General features: G+C 49.4%; 1 protein-coding gene across 9 annotated transcripts in view; it reads left to right on the top strand.

The window, feature by feature from the left end:
- DGKZ (diacylglycerol kinase zeta) overlaps positions 1-20,124 on the top strand; it is a 759,825-nt gene that overhangs the window by 485,458 nt on the left and 254,243 nt on the right. For all 9 annotated transcript variants that reach the window (XM_085646693.1, XM_085646692.1, XM_085646686.1 and 6 more), the window contains 2 exons: positions 17,852-17,930; positions 18,632-18,687. In XM_085646693.1, coding sequence (XP_085502819.1) covers positions 17,852-17,930; positions 18,632-18,687 — 135 coding nt within the window. The remainder of the gene's footprint in view (positions 1-17,851; positions 17,931-18,631; positions 18,688-20,124) is intronic.

Genomic DNA, 20,124 nt, shown 5'->3' with positions numbered 1-20,124 from the left:
TAGATCTGTGAATGCCGCAGCCTCAGATCTGTGGATGCTGCAGCCTCGCCCTTAGATCCGTGAATGCCGCAGCCTCGCCCTCAGATTTGTGGATGCCGCAGCCTCGCCCTTGGATCTGTGGATGCCGCAGCCTCGCCCTTAGATCTGTGGATGCCGCAGCCTCGCCCTCAGATCCGTGGATGCCGCAGCCTCGCCCTCAGATCCGTGGATGCCGCAGCCTCGCCCTCAGATCCGTGGATGCCGCAGCCTCGCCCTCAGATCCGTGGATGCCGCAGCCTCGCCCTCAGATCCATGGATGCCGCAGCCTCGCCCTCAGATCCGTAGATGCTGCAGACTCGCCCTTAGATCCGTGAATGCCGCAGCCTCTCCCTCAGATCCGTAGATGCCGCAGCCTCGCCCTCAGATCTGTGGATGCCGCAGCCTCGCCCTCAGATCTGTGGATGCCGCAGCCTCGCCCTCAGATCTGTGGATGCCGCAGCCTCGCCCTCAGATCCGTGGATGCCACAGTGTCGCCCTCAGATCCATGAATGCCGCAGCCTCGCCCACTGATCCGTAGATGCCGCAGCCTCGCCCTCAGATCTGTGGATGCCGCAGCCTCGCCCTCAGATCTGTGGATGCAGCAGTGTCGCCCTCAGATCTGTGGATGCCGCAGTGTCGCCCTCAGATCTGTGGATGCCGCAGTGTCGCCCTCAGATCTGTGGATGCCGCAGCGTCGCCCTCAGATCTGTGGATGCCGCAGCCTCGCCCTCAGATCTGTGGATGCCGCAGCCTCGCCCTCAGATCTGTGGATGCCGCAGTGTCGCCCTCAGATCTGTGGATGCCGCAGTGTCGCCCTCAGATCTGTGGATGCCGCAGTGTCGCCCTCAGATCTGTGGATGCCGCAGTGTCGCCCTCAGATCTGTGGATGCCACAGCCTCGCCCTCAGATCTGTGGATGCCACAGCCTCGCCCTCAGATCCGTGGATGCTGCAGCCTCGCCCTCAGATCCGTGGATGCCGCAGCCTCGCCCTCAGATCCGTGGATGCCGCAGCCTCGCCCTTAGATCTGTGAATGCCGCAGCCTCAGATCTGTGGATGCTGCAGCCTCGCCCTTAGATCCGTGAATGCCGCAGCCTCGCCCTCAGATTTGTGGATGCCGCAGCCTCGCCCTTAGATCTGTGGATGCCGCAGCCTCGCCCTTAGATCTGTGGATGCCGCAGCCTCGCCCTCAGATCCGTGGATGCCGCAGCCTCGCCCTCAGATCCGTGGATGCCGCAGCCTCGCCCTCAGATCCGTGGATGCCGCAGCCTCGCCCTCAGATCCGTGGATGCCGCAGCCTCGCCCTCAGATCCGTGGATGCCGCAGCCTCGCCCTCAGATCCATGGATGCCGCAGCCTCGCCCTCAGATCCGTAGATGCTGCAGACTCGCCCTTAGATCCGTGAATGCCGCAGCCTCTCCCTCAGATCCGTAGATGCCGCAGCCTCGCCCTCAGATCTGTGGATGCCGCAGCCTCGCCCTCAGATCTGTGGATGCCGCAGCCTCGCCCTCAGATCTGTGGATGCCGCAGCCTCGCCCTCAGATCTGTGGATGCCGCAGCCTCGCCCTCAGATCCGTGGATGCCACAGTGTCGCCCTCAGATCCATGAATGCCGCAGCCTCGCCCACAGATCCGTAGATGCCGCAGCCTCGCCCTCAGATCTGTGGATGCCGCAGCCTCGCCCTCAGATCTGTGGATGCAGCAGTGTCGCCCTCAGATCTGTGGATGCCGCAGTGTCGCCCTCAGATCTGTGGATGCCGCAGTGTCGCCCTCAGATCTGTGGATGCCGCAGCGTCGCCCTCAGATCTGTGGATGCCGCAGCGTCGCCCTCAGATCTGTGGATGCCGCAGCGTCGCCCTCAGATCTGTGGATGCCGCAGCCTCGCCCTCAGATCCATGAATGCCGCAGCCTCGCCCTCAGATCCGTGAATGCCACAGCCTCCTCCCTCGATGACTGGTTTGTGAAGGCAGGCTCACCCCAGGCAGTTGTCAAACCTCTTAACATTGCTCGTGTTCGCTATCTGCCTGCCATAGTCGCGCCTGACTTCTTTGCAGACCCTCCAGTTCATCGGATCCATTGTGGATATGGAATAGTTTTGTGCCTTCCCCCCTCGGTGGATAGTCCAGGACATTTAGGATATGAACCTAGGATTCCAGCCTTGATCCTGGCTCTTCAGCTCTTGGGGTTGTTGGCCTCCTGCTGTCTGTCTTTTCAGCACTCCTCTCCGTGGGGTGCTCTTCGATGCCAGTCATCAGACCCCCCACTCCCCCCACCCCACCCCCCTGCAGTTGAAACCCGGGGCTGTTTGAAGGGCTGGAGAGACCCTCATTAACTGTCTTGGAATTAAGTGCCCCAGAGGTTTTTTTTTTTGGTTTTTTTGTTTTACAGAGTTTCATATAGCGCGAACTTGACCTGAATCGGGTATCAGAGTGCTTTACATAGCACCAGTTGCATTACATGAGGACACATTCATTTTTGTTAGGCCCGGGGAGATTAGGTGACTTTGCCCAGAATCACAGGATGTTCAGCGTCCTTGCCGAGACTCAACCCAGTTCCCCAGGTTCGACGCCCTAGCCATGAGGACAACTCCTCTCCCCCAGGTCTCTCCAGCCTCAGCCATCAGTAGTGGATCCTGCCCTAGAGAGGGTCCGAGTGAGTCCAGGGGGACTTCTTTGATAGATGTTGTTTCACCCTCCTTTTGAAGGTGGACTTCGAAGGCCATTGGCTGGCTCTGCAGAATATTATTCTGTCATCTTTGCGCTGCACCGAGTAGCATTGACACGGATTCATTTATTTTTAGAGCAATTCACGATTTGCTGCGTGAAGATTTCTTTGTTCCTTTAGATTCTCCTTTCTTAAGTGAGAAACTTGATAATGTTTTTTTTTGTATTTTTTTTTTTTTACTCAAAGAACAGATGTAGATGCTCAGGGTCCGCCCTGGACCCCTCCTGCTGAGCTTTGGAACTGACGTCAAAAATAATCTTGGTGTTCACGTTTCTGAGCCAGCTTTCCTCCTCCCAGAGTTTAGTACTGGTGACGCACCTTGCATACCTGTGCCTACAGCCCCTCAACCAGACACCTGGTGTCCAGGTACCAGTGATCTAATTCCTCCGCAGACAGCCACGGTGCAGAGTGCACAGAGGAGTCCAACTGGCTGTCCAGGTACCGGTGACCCTCTGCAGACCGCCACGGTGCGGAGTGCACAGAGGAGTCCAGCAGGCTGTTCAGGTACCGGTGACCCTCAGTAGACAGCCACGGTGCCGAGTGCACAGAGGAGTTGTTGGAAAACGAGGCAGCATCTGTGAGGCCTGCACAAATAACATGACTACATTTGTCCTTCACTGGGAACCAAACACCCAATTGTAGCGCCTGACTCTCAGAGGGTAGCGTTGCAGAGCAGTCTGAGGCTTACTCAAGGGAGGTGGTGTGGGCTAGTAATCACCATTTGCAGGTGCACAAAAATAACTCAATAATTGATTGTCCAGTCTGTACTTTGCTTTATAAAAGTAAGAGTACATTTATTAAACACACGCACCACTCAATACCATGCACCAATTTACAAATATACATAAGCTGTTGGAATTACTTTGTGACATTGCATAACATCTCCACCCCTCCCGCAGGGGGGGTGGGGTCTAGTACCACCACTCCCATGTATGCACATCAACTTGCCCCCAATGCAGTTAGTTGAACATAACCTGGAGCGAGGGCCCTGCGCACTGGCACCATCCCAGTGGCGACCCACCCCATTACCTCAAGAAGCATTAAAAATGGGTAAACCTGCCTTGGTGACACATGACCCTGACTGAGCATCTCCTACTGACCATAAAGTATGCACCTCTATATCTTAAGGGCTAGCAGTCTGGGGTCTTCACCTAAGCGCAGCAGCAAGAATCCATGTTTACGCACACTTTAGAATGACAGTACTCATCACCTTGGTTGATCATTTGAATGCATTGCAATTACAGCCCCTAAGGGCATCACAGATGAAATCACAGGATTGCTCATATACAGCCAGACACCCTAGCAGGACTGTCTGGCCACATAGCCCCACTTGGCTTATGACATCTCCTTACACATTTGACTTACAGTCACTTCAAAAGAAGTACTCCTGGCAGCTACACTTCTCCTGCAGTGTGCCTCTTCACTTTAAAAGGAATCCCAGGTAAAAGCATGGGATTACGTAAATACAGCCCGACCCCCTAGCAGGAGGGTCCAGCAACATAACTCCATTTAGCTTAACATCACCTTACACAGGTACTTCACTTTACACATGTGACTTTCAGTCCACCTAAAAAGAAATAACCAATAGTAAATGCATTTCGGTGCAATTACACCACTTCACCTCCAGGGGATGCCCTTCTCCAGACATCCCTCAACTCAGCCCTTCAATCCGTGATGCACTTCATAGTACACCCTCAGCTGTAGAACATAAGTTCCAGCCTAGAAGGTGTTAAAGGCTGGATGAGTCCTGAAGGGGTTATTCTTTCAGATGCCCCGTGAAACTTAGGGGTGGACAGTTCTTCTTTATGCTGGGGGAGACTGCGGGGCTCCTGCAGCCCCCCTGCACCCCTTTTCACACGTGAGGGTGACCCCCTCCTCTGGGCAGCAAAATGGCAGACTTCTTCGTGCTGTGGGGGGGAAGACTGGGCCTCTCCAGCGGCTCCCCCAGCACCTTTTCACAAGTGAGGGTGACCCCTCTCCTCTGGGGGACACAAAGCACCAAAACAGCAGATTTCCAAATGCCCGGCGAGGCACCATGGGGCGCTTCATGCTCCTCTCCACCAGCCCCCGCCACTGGGTACACTCTCCTCCGCCCTCAGGGTCTCTGACTCAGCAGGGTGCTGTCTTCACTGGGTCCCTGCGCCAGCCTCTCGCCAGGCTCTCCTTCTGGGACTTCTTCTCCCTGCGCAGAGGCCTCTGCTTCTGTGCACCAGTCCTGGGCTCTTCTGGTGCTGATAGGGTCCTGGGGGCAGTCAGGGGGACTCTCCTTCCAACTGCCCATTGCGCCAGGCTCCAGCACCTTCAGCCTCAGCCGAGCACACCCCAGAGAGCCCTTCTCTTCCTGTGCAAGCACTTTTTAAAAGTTGAGTAGGGGGCTGGCAGGAATCTCTGTTGGTCCTATCAAACAGCAACACATCACGTCCCTGCCCCTGCTCCCTCCTTCTTGTCCAGCCTCTGAGCTTCTTCAATAATGGCGTCATCCAGGGTTTCTGGCCACATGTCTGAAGCCTCATCCCCCACTCTGCCTTCCCTCCTTGTGCAGCCTGGTGCCTGGCACCCTGTGACAGCTGCTAATTGATGAGCCTGTATCCCCTCCCATCTTCTCTTCGTGGAGAGGAGGCCCTAGCTTGTGGAAGAAAGGTTATCAACCCATCCAGCTGAAGTCAGCCCTCAGCCTGGGTCTGGTCCTGGCTGGCTCACAGAAATATGACAGTTCTGGATGACCCAAAAGCAGTACAAATATGACTTTGGACTCTGCAGGATACGTCTTTTCACCTCCAATACAATGGGCTTTAGTACATGTCTGGAAACTGTAGGCCTTGTGGAAGTTAATTTAGCCATGGGCCCCACATTCCCTTAGGGAAATAATGAAGTGAAAACACAGTAAAACACACTGACTTTCCCCGGCATGTTTCTTTCCAGCGTATAAAGCCTATTCCATATCACCAACCAATACTGCATAAGTCCTGCCACACCATTCACTTTGTAGCTGCTCCTGGACTGCGCACGCTAGGAATCTCCCCTGCGCAGCCCGTACACGTGTGCACACGCAGGTACACATGTGTCTGCATGTAACCAGCCCGGTGTCCCTTACTCCAGCTGCTGCGCAGTGGCCTGGTCAAGCCAGGGGAACACCGGTAAAATCCCCATGCAGTCTCTTACATCCTGAGTTCACTGTGGGTGAGTCCCAATTTATGAGGCTCCCCCACAGTAAAAGCTCAACAATTAGGTGCTCAAAAATCAAAAAATCCGTGCGGCCCATAGTGTCAGAACCACCTTCTAACAGGAGTCCAGCAGGCTGTTCAGGTACCGGCGACCCTCTGCAGACACCCACGGTGCAGAGGAGTCCAGCAGGCTGTTCAGGTACTGGTGACCCTCAGTAGACAGCCACGGTGCCGAGTGCACAGAGGAGTCCAGCAGGCTGTTCAGGTACCGGCGACCCTCTGCAGACACCCACGGTGCAGAGGAGTCCAGCAGGCTGTTCAGGTACCGGTGACCCTCAGCAGACAGCCACGGTGCCGAGTGCACAGAGGAGTCAAACGGGCAGTTCAGGTACCGGTGACCCTCAGCAGACCGCCACGGTGCCGAGTGCACAGAGGAGTCCAACGGGCTGTTAAGGTACCGGTGACCCTCACAAGACACCCACGGTGCAGAGGAGTCCAGCAGGCTGTTCAGGTACTGGTGACCCTCCGCAGACACCCACGGTGCAGAGTGCACAGAGGAGTCCAACGGGCTGTCCAGGCAGCGGGGACCCTCAGCAGATGACAACGGTGCAGAGGAGTCCAGCAGGCTGTCCAGGTACCGGCGACCCTCTGCAGACAGCCACGGTGCAGAGGAGTGTCCAGCAGGTTGTCAGGTACCGGTGACCCTCTGCAGACACCCACGGTGCAGAGGAGTCCAGCAGGCTGTTCAGGTACCGGCGACCCTCTGCAGACAGCCACGGTGCCGAGTGCACAGAGGAGTCAAACGGGCAGTTCAGGTACCGGTGACCCTCAGCAGACCGCCACGGTGCCGAGTGCACAGAGGAGTCCAGCAGGCTGTTCAGGTACCGGCGACCCTCTGCAGACACCCACGGTGCAGAGGAGTGTCCAGCAGGCTGTTCAGGTACCGGTGACCCTCAGCAGACACCCACGGCGCAGAGGAGTCCAGCAGGCTGCTCAGGTACCGGCGACCCTCTGCAGACACCCACGGTGCAGAGGTGTCCAGCAGGCTGTTCAGGTACCGGTGACCCTCTGCAGACACCCACGGTGCAGAGGTTTCCAGCAGGCTGTTCAGGTACCGGTGACCCTCTGCAGACACCCACGGCGCAGAGGAGTCCAGCAGGCTGTTCAGGTACCGGTGACCCTCTGCAGACACCCACGGTGCAAAGGAGTCCAGCAGGCTGTCCAGGTACCGGTGACCCTCAGCAGACACCCACGGTGCAGAGGTGTCCAGCAGGCTGTTCAGGTACTGGTGACCCTCTGCAGACACCCACGGTGCAGAGTGCACAGAGGAGTCCAACGGGCTGTCCAGGCAGCGGGGACCCTCTGCAGACCCCCACGGTGCAGAGGAGTCCAACGGGCTGTTCAGGTACCGGTGACCCTCTGCAGACCCCCACGGTGCAGAGGAGTCCAGCAGGCTGTCCAGGTACCGGTGGCCCTCTGCAGACACCCACGGTGCAGAGGAGTCCAGCAGGCTGTCCAGGTACCGGTGGCGCTATACAAGAAAAGATAGTGGTACTTACATTATTTCAACGCCTCCTCAGGGGTACTCAGCTCTATATAAATACAATTTGCTTTGTGTCAATACTGGGGAAAGACCAAGACATCTGACATTCTTACAGTGCATGTGTAGCTCCTCAACAGAGCCTGAACAAAGCGTAAAGCTGCCTCTCCTAAGTGTGTGTGAAGTGCTAACAAGGTGCGAGCCTTTGTTTCCCCTCCGCTGCATTTGCATCAGGCGCGAGGCTCCTGACAGCTCCCAGCCAAGGGACTCCAAGGAAAGGAGGCCTGATGACCCCTCAGATTCGGCCTTTGCTATGGGCCAGCAGGAGTCTGAAATAAGAAAGCCCCCTCCCCGCCTGCACGGTGTTTGAAGATGGAAAGCAGACCACGTGCCGGCGCCGCTGAAAGTGTCCCAGCGTTCGCAAATGACACCGGGACCAGTTCAGCACATTATTCAGCGGGACCCAAATTCTTGGCAGGGTGGACAGCGTCCACCCTGTGAAAAGAGTGGGTGGACGCTGTCCACCCACACGCCCCCCCCCCCCTCCCCGACTCGTGCACTGGGGTACACTGCACCGCATCAATGCATCGATTAAACGATAACATTTACATCGCGCCACAGTGGTGCCAACGTTCTATAGGCACTTTCTCCCGCTCTTATCAGCGTCAGTAAGCACTGCATCTTATGCACCTTTGAAAGGAACAACACTGCCATCTGCTGTTTATTATTGTAAATACAATGATAATCTGCATTATTACCGAATTGTATGTATATTTTTTATCCTCATTCGAATCTGAACAATATTTTTTAACATTCATTTTATTTTAAAATTCGATGTTGTAATTAAGATTTAATAAACATATGATACATTTAATTACACCTTTCTGGAAGTGCTTGAAATTCAAATAAATATCAATTTAATTACCCCTTCTACACTAGGATGATCATCTAATAAATATTAAATATATTTCCTAAATTGAACAAAACTGTATAAAATAATTACTTCCCACCAGTTCCTAATTCAATTGTAAAAGAAAAAAAAACGAAAATAAGAAAAAATACATAATAAAAAAAAACCTCTTACCACTCGTATCACTTTAAAATCACATAATAGTCCGCCTTTAATTCAGATAAATTAGCAACGATTAACTAAATACATTACTTATTTATTAAATAAGTTATAACATTATATAAAGTTAAAACAGAAATGCAACATATTCCTACTTTAAAAAGAAAAAAACAATAGTTTTAAAAAGTGCTTACTTGAGAGCGCGCAGCGACAAACATGAAATTACAATGCATTGTAAAAAGAGTTGCGATGTAAATGTAAGTGTATATATATATATATATAACAATTTAACAAGCATTGTACGCAATGTAACTGTAAGTCTATGTGTGTATATATCAAGCATAGTAAAAAAAATACGATCTCTTTGTAAAAGACAAGCGTTGTAAATAAATTTGCTGTAAGTGTATGTAAATTAATCATTGGAACCTTCAGCGACACATCACTGACGATGCTTGTGGGTGGGAGAATGATCTGTGGTTTCTGAATGTTGGAAACAAGCCTTCTTCTGTGTGGATGGGAACGACTGCTCCTCTGTGGTTAGTTCATGGACGTGGCATAATCTCCTTCGGTAGGGATGTTGGTTTTGGGACTCCTCTCTACTAGGAACATCAACAACACATCATTAACCAGGCTTCTTCTCTGTGGTAGAACGTCAGGGACACATCATCGGCTTGCTTCTTCTCTGTGATCAAAAGTCAAGAACACATCATGGACCGGGCGTCTTCTCTGTGATCGGAACATCAGGGACACATCGTGGACTGGGCTTCTTCTCTGAGGTAGAAGTCTCGGACACATTGTGGACTGGGCTTCACTTTGATAGGAACAACAGGGACACGTCATTGACAAGGCTTCACTGTGGTAGAACGTCAGGAACACATCAAGGACTAGGCTTCTTCTCTGTGGTATGAATGTCAGGGACACATCATGGACTGAGCTTCTTCTCTGTGGTAGGAATTTCAAGGACACATCATTGACCGGCTTCTTCTCTGCGGTAGAACGTCAGAGACCCATCATGGACCGTCCATCTTCTCTGTGTTAGAATGTCAGGGTAACATCATGGACCAGACTTTTTCTCTGTGGTAGAACGTCAGGGACACATCGTTGACAGGGCTTCTTCTCTATGTTAGAATGTCTGGGACACATCATAGATGAGGCTTCTCTGTGGTAGAAAGTCAGGGACACATCATTGACCGGACTTCTTCGCAGTGGTAGAATGTCTGGGACACATCATTAACCAGGCATTTTCTCTGTGCTAGGAATGTCAGGGAAACGTCATTGATGAGTCTTCTCTGTGGTAGAACGTCAGGGACACATCATTGACAGGACTTGTTCTCTGTGGTAGAACGTCAGGGACACATCATGGACTGGGCCTCTTCTCTGTGGTAGAACGTCAGGCACACATCATGGACCGGGCCTCTTCTCTGTGGTAGAACGTCAGGCACACATCATGGACCGGGCCTCTTCTCTGTGGTATAAATGTCAGGGACACATCATGGACTGGGCCTCTTCTCTGTGATAGGAACCTCAGGGACACATCATGGACTGGGCTTCTCTGTGATGGAATGTTAGGGACACATCATGGACTGGGCTTCTTCTCTGTGGTATGAATGTCAGGGACACATCATAGACTGGGCTTCTTCTCTGTGATAGGAACGTCCGGGACACATCATGGACTGGGCTTCTTCTCTGTGATAGGAACGTCAGGGACACATCATGGACTGGGCTTCTTCTCTGTGGTAGAATGCGAGGTGCACATCATGGACTGGGCTTCTTCTCTGTGGTAGAACGTCAGGGACACATCATGGACTGGGCTTCTTCTCTGTGGTAGAAGGTCAGGGACACATCATGGACTGGGCTTCTTCTCTGTGGTAGAACGTCAGGCACACATCATGGACCGGGCCTCTTCTCTGTGGTAGAACGTCAGGCACACATCATGGACCGGGCCTCTTCTCTGTGGTATAAATGTCAGGGACACATCATGGAATGGGCTTCTTCTCTGTGATAGGATCCTCAGGGACACATCATGGACTGGGCTTCTTCTCTGTGGTATGAATGTCAGGGACACATCATGGACTGGGCTTCTTCTCTGTGATAGGAACATCCGGGACACATCATGGACTGGGCTTCTCTGTGATGGAATGTTAGGGACACATCATGGACTGGGCTTCTTCTCTGTGGTAGAACATCAGGGACACATCATGGACTGGGCTTCTTCTCTGTGGTAGAACGTCAGGGACACATCATGGACCGGGCTTCTTCTCTGTGGTAGAATGTCAGGGACACATCTTGGACTGGGCTTCTTCTCTGTGGTAGAACGTCAGGGACACATCATGGACTAGGCCTCTTCTCTGTGATAGGAACATTGGGGATCCGTCATGGACTGGGCTTCTTCTCAGTGGTAGAACGTCAGGGACACATCATGGACTGGGCTTCTTCTCTGTTGTAGACCGTCAGGGACACATCATGGACTGGGCTTCTTCTCTGTGGGAGAACGTCAGGGACACATCATGGACCGGGCGTCTTCTCTGTGATAGGAACGTCAGGGACACATCATGGACTGGGCTTCTTCTCTGTTGTAGACCATCAGGGTCACATCTTGGACTGGGCGTCTTCTCTGTGGTAGAACGTCAGGGATACATCATGGACTGGGCTTCTTCTCTGTGATAGTAATGTCAGGGACACATCATGGACTGGGCTTCTTCTCTGTGATAGGTACGTCGGGATACGTCATGGACTGGGCTTCTTCTCTGTGGTAGAATGTCTGGGATACATCATTGACTGTCAGTCAGTCAGTCAAATACACTTTATTCGATTTGTTAAAATCATAAAAGACATACATTTTACATACATACAACATAAAAACAACCAATGATATGTCTAAAAATCAGTACAGTAGAAAACATTTTCAGTTAGTGCAAGACAATGTTAAAATCTAGTTAAAAACATAATTGATTAAAATAGTGCATTAGGTGGGACTTTCAGTTTCTTGATCCTAATTGCCGCCACTAAAAAACTGGCCACACAAAAGATGATACGGGTGGAGCCCAAAAGCTGGAGATGGATTAATGCAGGCCTAACCTGAGTAAAGCCAGCCTCTCTCAAAATTGGTAACAGATGTTTTTTCCTTATATCCCTGTATGTCTCGCAAAACATGATAAAATGCATGGTATCTTTGACTGGTTTCTTCTCTGTGGTAGCAATTTCAAGGACACATCATGGACCATCCATCTTCTCTGTGGTAGAACGTCAGGGTCACATCATTGACTGGGTTTTTTCTCTGTGGTAGAACATCAGCGACACATCGTTGACAGGGCTTCTTCTCTGTGGTAGAATATCGGGGACACATCATTAACCTGGCTTTTTCTCTGTGGTAGGAACGTCAGGGACACGTCATTGATGAGTCTTCTCTGTAGTAGAACGTCAGGGACACATCATTGACAGGACTTCTTCTCTGTGGTAGAGCGTCAGGGACACATCATGGACTGGGCTTCTCGGTGATGGAATGTTAGGGACACATCATGGACTGGGCCTCTTCTCTGTGGTAGAACGTCAGGGACACATCATGGACTGGGCTTTTTCTCTATGGTATAACATCAGGGACACATAATCGACCTGCTTCTTCTCAGTGGTAGAACGTCAGGGACTGATCATGGAAAAGGCTTCTCTCTGCTAGGAACGTCAGAGACACATCATGGACTGGGCTTCTTCTCTGTGGTAGAATATCGGGGACACATCATTAACCAGGCTTTTTCTCTGTGGTAGAATATCGGGGACACATCATTAACCAGGCTTTTTCTCTGTGGTAGGAACGTCAGGGACACGTCATTGATGAGGCTTCTGTGGTACAACGTCATGGACACATCATGGGCTGGGCCTCTTCTCTGTGGTAGAATGTCAGGGACACATCATGGACCGGGCTTCTTCTCTGTGGTAGAACTTCAGGGTCACATCTTGGACTGGGCTTCTTCTCTGTGGTAGAACGTCAGGGACACATCATGGACTGGGCGTCTTCTCTGTGATCGGAACGTTGGGAATCCGTCATGGACTGGGCTTCTTCTCTGTGGTTGAACATCAGGGACACATCATCGACCTGCTTCTTCTCAGTGGTATAATTTCAGGGACTGATCATGGAAGGGCTTCTTTCTGCTAGGGACGTCAGAGACACATCATTGACTGGGCTTCTTCTCTGTGATAGAATGTCAGGGACACGTCATTGAGGTTTTTGTTCTGTTAGTCCTGATCAGCTCTAGATATATGCCATTTATCCTTTTTTTTTTCATACCAGATCCTGGAAAGATTATAGGGTGCTTGGTGAATACTTGGTTGTTACCACAATTTTCAAGTGTTATACAGATGTTAGTGTATGAATGTTACCAAGTTTTTCACCTCTTTTTCCAGGCGAACTAGTCCATCATAGGTTGCAAAAAATCTGTAGTTTTCTTTTCCGAATCCCCAAACCCTTTGTGTCCAATTTAATAATGGGAGGAAAGGAGGGAGGATGGGAGGGAGAGATATAGATATAGATTGAGAGATTTCCCAACCAGCCAATAATTTCATGTCAGCTACTTTTCTGCCAGTTGTCGCTTTGTTTGCCATTTCATTATTATCAATTCCACATACGATGTGCAATGGTTTACCTTAATTGTTGATCTGTAAATTTTAGCTAAGTCTTCTCTCACTATTCCCCCAAAGGTTTTCAATTCTCGAGTCTCAACATCTTACAAACATGTATTGCATCTTCTTTCGGGGATTGCAGGCGTATGTTTGATCTTTTAACATTTTTGGATGGTTTTTGTGCGCTTATGTACACCCTATGCAGTGTAAAAATAGTTTTTTGTAGTGTAGCAGCAGTGACTGTGGAATACGATGTGCTTAAAGAACTTGCCATAACGATCCCAGTTCTTGGTTCATTAGCGTCTTCCCTTGGTTACATGACGCGAGCTCATCCTGTTTCCTCTGTCAAGCGCTGGTCTTCCTATCACTTCGATACTTCCTTGATGCTTACTCTATCTGGCAAGTCTGCATCTGTCTCCCTGGGATCTTGTTGACTCAAATTTTGAGATAAAAACCAAGATAACAACCGCCTATATTTAAACCTCAAATGCTTTGACCTTAGTTTTTCCATCCTGGTTTCCCATTGGTCAGAGCCAGCATCATCTATCAAGTCCCTCCCGTAGAAGTGCCCCGCCTCCATCAGTGGTTTAGAGAGTTCATCCCTTATGTTCTCTGGTATACCTAGGGATGACCATATCAGAGTCATCCTGCTGTAGCCCTGTGGGCCCTATCGGGCCCTGATGCTGTACCATACAGTAGCTGATGCCCGTAGTGTCTTTGAACAAACCTTTACCTCCTTGTCGGCATATCCCAGTTGTCGGTTCTTGGTACCTGTGTACTCTACTAGATTGATGTGTAATCCCTGTTAACGTCCTGCAGTTTCTGTATTGGATGGTGCTTGAAAATGCCGGGGAGCCTTAGACCCTCTTTGACTTGTTTTCTTCTTAATTTTTTGCATGAAAGCCTTCTACCTTTAGATACTCAGGTTCCCTTGTATTTTCTATATCTCTTTTCTATCAAATTCTGTCTAGACACAGTAACACAGAAAAGGAGGCTTCAGAATACTGCACATGTTTAGCAGATTGATGCTTCCAATGATTGTTAATTGCAAAATCTGAGATTTTCCTATCAGTATATTTATTTCGTTGGGCATCTTAAGTAAGTTCTTAGATGGGAGCTTCTCTAAGCTCTGCGTGATGGTAATTCCTAAATACCTGAACGATTTTGCTGCTACTTCGTCCTCCGTTCTTCTCTTCCACATCGTGTTTCCGTCTGGTCTTTATTTCAAAGATGTCCTTACATTCTATGAAACTCACTGGCTATACTTGTGGTGTCATGTGGTCTTCTTTATTTCAGATGTATAGACGACTGTCCTCTGCGTACAAAGCCAGCATTCTACTCTACCCCATACGCCCAAAGGTTTGATGTCCGATGTACCCCTGTCCTCTTCACTAATAGTTCAATATAGAAATCAACATGTATTTGGGATAATCGGCGCCCCCGCCGTGCACCTCTCTGAACCGTTACTGCTTCCATGAGATTCCCATGAACCAGGACCTTAGCGTAAGACTTTAAGGATATCTTTGAAATAAAGACCGGATGGGAATTATTACGTGGAACATCAGAAAGGAGGAAAAAAGATGAAGTGCTTCATCTGTGCCCGATCCTCCTTCTCTGTGGTGACCAACAAGTTGCATGATGGGGCCCTTTGCAATCTGTTAAGAACTAACTATTCTCCCGTTCACAGTTCTCGGACATTTGACTGGCTGCAGGGGCCTGCAGGGTATCCCTCTATAGGCTCCCTCCTGACGCAGGGCAAGCTCTTAGAAACCTTTACCCATCACAAGATCTTCACCCTTCTCCTCCCAACCATACAAAGCTGGACAGCCTTCTGAATGCATAATGCCGGGTAATGACGCCAACCAGAGTAATGCATCACCCAGAGCCCTACAGGGAAATAACGATGGGTCTACACTGCAACAAAAGGAGTGCTTTCCTTGCTCATAGGTTCTTCAGTGGTAGGGTGGCCTTCCATGTTCACAGGTTCTTCCTTGACTGGGTATCCTTTCCTTGAGTATAGGTTTGTCATTGGTAGGGTGTCCTTCCTTGTTCACAGGTTCTTCTGTTACTGGGTGTCCTTTCCTTGATCATAGGTTTTCCATTGGTAGAGTGCCCGTCATTGGTCACAGGTTCTTCCGTGACTGGGTCTCCTTTCCTTGATCATAGGTTCTTCAGTGGTAGGGTGTCCTTCCTTGTTCACAGGTTCTTCCTTGACTGGGTATCCTTTCCTTGATTATAGGTTTTTCATTGGTAGGGTGTCCTTCCTTGTTCACAGGTTCTTCTGTTACTGGGTGTCCTTTCCTTGATCATAGGTTTTTCATTGGTAGGGTGTACTTCTTTGTTCACAGTTTCTTCCCTGACGAGGTGTCCTATCCTTTATTATAGGCAGTGTGCCCATCCTTGTTCACAGGTTCTTCTGCAATGGAGTGTCCTTTCCTTGATGATAGATTCTCCATTGGTAGTGTGTCCTTCCTTGTTCACAGGTCCTATATGATAGGGTGTCTTTTCCTTGATCATATGTTCTCCTTTCCTTGATTGTAGGTGCTTCAGTGGTAGGGTGTCCTTCCTTCTTCACAGGTTCCTCTGTGACTGGGTCTCCTTTCCATGATTAATAGGTTTTCCATTGGTAGGGTTTTCCTTCGTTGGTCACAGGTTCTTCTGTGATGGGTGCAATTTCCTTGATCATATGTTCTTCAGTGGTAGGGTGTCCTTCCTTGTTCACAGGTTCCTCTGTGACGGGGTATCCTTTCCTTGAGTATAGGTTTTCCATTGGTAGGGTTTTCCTTCGTTGGTCACAGGTTCTTCTGTAACTGAGTGTCCTTTCCTTGATAATAGGTTCTTCCGTGGTAGGGTGTCCTTCCTTGTTCACAGGTTCTGCCTTGACTGGGTGTCCTTTCCTTGATTATAGGTTCTCCATTGGTATGCTACCTACCTTGGTCAAAGGTTCTTCTGTGAAAGGATCTTCTTTCATTGGTCTTAGATTCTTCAGTGGAAGGGTGTATTTTCTTTGCTTGGAGGTTTTTATCAGAATGGTCTTGTATGTTTTGGATGCAGGTTCATCTGTGGTAAGTTGTTTGCAGGGTCTCATTGGTAGGGTGTCCTTCCTTGGCCATATGTTATTTCCTGAGAGGATGCCCTTCCCTGGGTGATAGATTATTTTGTGTTATGGTGTACTTTCTCAGGTTGCAAGCTCTTCCGTTTACAGGTTTTTCTATGGAAATGTGTCTTCTGTCTGCTTGTCGTTTTTTTCCTGCTGATTGTCAGTTTCTCAGCTTAACAACGTTCTTTCTTTGGTTCTCAGTTTTTCTATGCCTTAGTGTGCTTCCTTTGGGTTTCATGCCTTTGGTTGTAGGTGCAACTTGCATATAGTGTCCTTTCCTTGTGTGTAGATTCTTCGGCAGTCACATCCCCTTCCTTTGTTTAGGTTCTGCTGTGGTATGGTGCATTTTATTTGACTTGGTGTTCTTCTCTGCTCAGGTGTAATTAGTGTTTTTTCTTAGGCAGAGTATCCGTGCTTTGGTTGTAGGGTCTTCCATCTGCTTCATCTTTTATCTTTCGTTGTTCGAAGATTCTTCTTTGGTACGGATCTTTCCATTGGTTGGGAGTTTTCTATATTAGGGTGTGCTTGTTTTTATTTCTGATCTAGGATGTCTTTTTTGCTTGTAGGTGCTGCTCTATGGTTAAACTTACTACTTTTGCTTGTAGGCACTTCTGAAAGTGTGATTCAAGGCTTTTCATTGTGGCTGTTTTTTTTTGCTTTGGGGGTTAGTGATTTTTTGTGGCAGATCTTCTTGGTTAAAATTTCTTCTGCATAAGTGTTTCCCTGCTGTTGAAGTAAGTTAGTGCCTAGAGTGCAGGTCTTTGTTTTTGGGTTGAGTGTCTTTTTCATTTTTGTTTTATCTGTTGCAGGGCACACTTCTTTTGGGTACGAGATGTTTTTGGTTGGGTTTTGTTTGGTTGTTATTTCTATGGTAGAGTATCTTTGCTATGCTTGTTAGTCTTTTGTAGGAGGGTTTCCTTCCATTGTTTGCACGTTTTTCCTTTATTAGGGTGCCTTAACAGAGTTGAAAGTTCTTCTCTGTTAGGATTACCTTTTCTCTCTTGTTCTATTTTAGGGCGTTCTTCCATTAGTTGTATTTTCTGTTCCGGTAGGGTATCCTTTTTTGAATGCAGGTTCTTCTCCTTAATCACAGTTCCCTTGGTTGCAGGTTTTTTGGTGGTAGACTTTTCTTCCCATGCTTTTAGGTTCTTCTCCAATTTAGTATTATTCTTTGGTGGTGATTATTTGATTCTTTTTATGTGGCAAGGTATTACACATTTGGTTGAAGATGTTTTCTCTGTTCACTGTCGATCTTCTTTTGTACTTTCTTTAGTAGGGTACTCTGACTTATTTGCAGTTTTAGTTTTTTCCTCCATAGGGTGTTCTTCATTTTGTTGTCAGTTTTTTGTGTGACAAGGAGTTCTTTCTTTGGTTGTGGTAGATTATTTTATAATATGGAGTTCTTCCTCTGGTTGTTAGAGGATCTTTGTTAGGATGGGTTTGTTTTCTGTTTAGTCTTTTCTGTGGTCGATCTCCTGTCCGTTAGATCTCCTGTTGTGTTTATGCTTTGTTGGGATGGAATGAGATGCTGGTAATGTATGAAAGATGAGGGACAGGAAGGTATGAAAGGAGAAAGCGGCAGACATGGATGGCTCCTGTATTGATCCACCGTATGTTCCTCCTCAGCTCCCACTCGATGTCTTCAATAACTACTTCAGTCTGGGATTTGATGCCCGAGTCACGCTGGAGTTCCACGAATCTCGAGGTACGTCAAACACACTTTCATTTGGGTCTTGTCAATGGAGGTAGAACAGGGCAGCGAAGCTCAGGAGTTCTTAGAATGGGACACTACAAACACCTGGAACAATATCTTATCCACCCCAAGCAAGTGCTGTATGATGACATCTCCTGGCCATATGCACTGTGTCTCACTACGTCCCGCACCTCATCCATTGAACTCTTAGCTGCACTCTGACCTGATTCCCCACAGAGTGGACCCACGCTGGGACACCACTGTATACTGAGATGGTGACTTACCATCTCAGATGGACGCCTAGATCTTTAGCGGGCCCTTGGATCCTGTGCGGGCCCTCGGAACACTGCATTGAGTTGACAGAAGGTATGTGAAGTGTTGAGTTGATGGCAGAGAGGGGGGAGGGCACAGTTAACTGGAAACGTAGAGAGGGTTGAGTTGAACGTGTCGGGCAAAGGGTGGAGTTCATGGGCAGTTTCAAGAAGGATGGAACTGACAGGAGTGATGGGGACGAGTTAAGTTGATTGGAGGGGAATGAATTGTGAATGCATAGAATTATGCCAAACATTTGTCTCCTAATTTTTCTATGCTGTGTATACTTATATTTTCTTTCCTCTTCTGTCCTTTTCCCTTCTTTCTCTGCTCTTGATAATCTCCTCTCCTCTCTTAACCTCACCTTCATTTTTTTCACTTTGCTGATGTTCTTCCCACAGAAGCCAATCCTGAGAAGTTCAACAGCCGGTTTCGGAATAAAATGTTCTATGCTGGGGTATGTGAACCTCTAGTTCTGGGTGTTAGGGAGGGGGGGGTGCAGCTTCTGTTATGCTTATAGAATCTGTGATAGGGCAGGGGCATTCCATCTCCTTGATAAGGTAAGGGAGCAGATGTAGGCCTGGATTTAGTGCTGGGGAGAGGTTGGATGCAGCTCCTTTGCTAGGTCAAGGGGAGTAGTTGCTGCAGCTCTTGTCATCTGCAGCTTGATAGCGGGTGCTGCAGCTCTTGTCATCTGCAGCTTGATAGCGGGTGCCGCAGCTCTTGCAATGCACTGTTTGATAGCGGGTGCCGCGACTCTTGCAATGCACTGTTTGATAGCGGGTGCTGCTGCTCTTGCAATGCACTGTTTGATAGCGGGTGCCGCAGCTCTTGTCATCTGCAGCTTGATAGCGGGTGCCGCAGCTCTTGCAATGCACTGTTTGATAGCGGGAGCCGCAGCTCTTGCAATGCACTGTTTGATAGAGGGTGCCGCAGCTCTTGCAATGCACTGTTTGATAGAGGGTGCCGCAGCTCTTGCAATGCACTGTTTGATAGAGGGTGCCGCAGCTCTTGCAATGCACTGTTTGATAGCGGGAGCCGCAGCTCTTGCAATGCACTGTTTGATAGAGGGTGCCGCAGCTCTTGCAATGCACTGTTTGATAGAGGGTGCCGTAGCTCTTGCAATGCACTGTTTGATAGAGGGTGCCGCAGCTCTTGCAATGCACTGTTTGATAGAGGGTGCCGCAGCTCTTGCAATGCACTGTTTGATAGAGGGTGCCGTAGCTCTTGCAATGCACTGTTTGATACCGGGTGCCGCAGCTCTTGCGATGCACTGTTTGATACCGGGTGGCGCAGCTCTTGCAATGCACTGTTTGATAGTGGGTGCCGCAGCTCTTGCAATGCACTGTTTGATAGCGGGTGCCGGAGCTCTTGCAATGCACTGTTTGATAGAGGGTGCCGTAGCTCTTGCAATGCACTGTTTGATAGCTGGTGCCGCAGCTCTTGCAATGCACTGTTTGAGACCGGGTGCCGCAGCTCTTGCAATGCACTGTTTGTTAGCGGGTGCCACAGTTCTTGCAATGCATGGTTTGATAGTGGGTGCCACAGCTCTTGCAATACACTGTTTGATAGCGGGTGCCGCAGCTCTTACAATACACTGTTTGATAGCGGGTGCCGCAGCTCTTGCAATGCACTGTTTGATAGAGGGGGCCACAGTTCTTGCAATGCATGGTTTGATAGCGGGTGCCGCAGCTCTTGCAATACACTGTTTGATAGCGGGTGGCGCAGCTCTTGCATTGCACTGTTTGATAGCGGGTGCCGCAGCTCTTGCATTGCACTGTTTGATACCGGGTGCCGGAGCTCTTGCAATGCACTGTTTGATACCGGGTGCCGCAGCTCTTGCAATGCACTGTTTGATAGCGGGTGCCGCAGCTCTTGCAATGCACTGTTTGAT

The sequence above is a fragment of the Triturus cristatus genome, chromosome 3_1 (genome assembly GCF_964204655.1).
Source record: "Triturus cristatus chromosome 3_1, aTriCri1.1, whole genome shotgun sequence".
In the NCBI taxonomy this organism is placed as follows: domain Eukaryota; kingdom Metazoa; phylum Chordata; class Amphibia; order Caudata; family Salamandridae; genus Triturus; species Triturus cristatus.
This window is presented reverse-complemented; position numbering and strand designations above follow the sequence as displayed.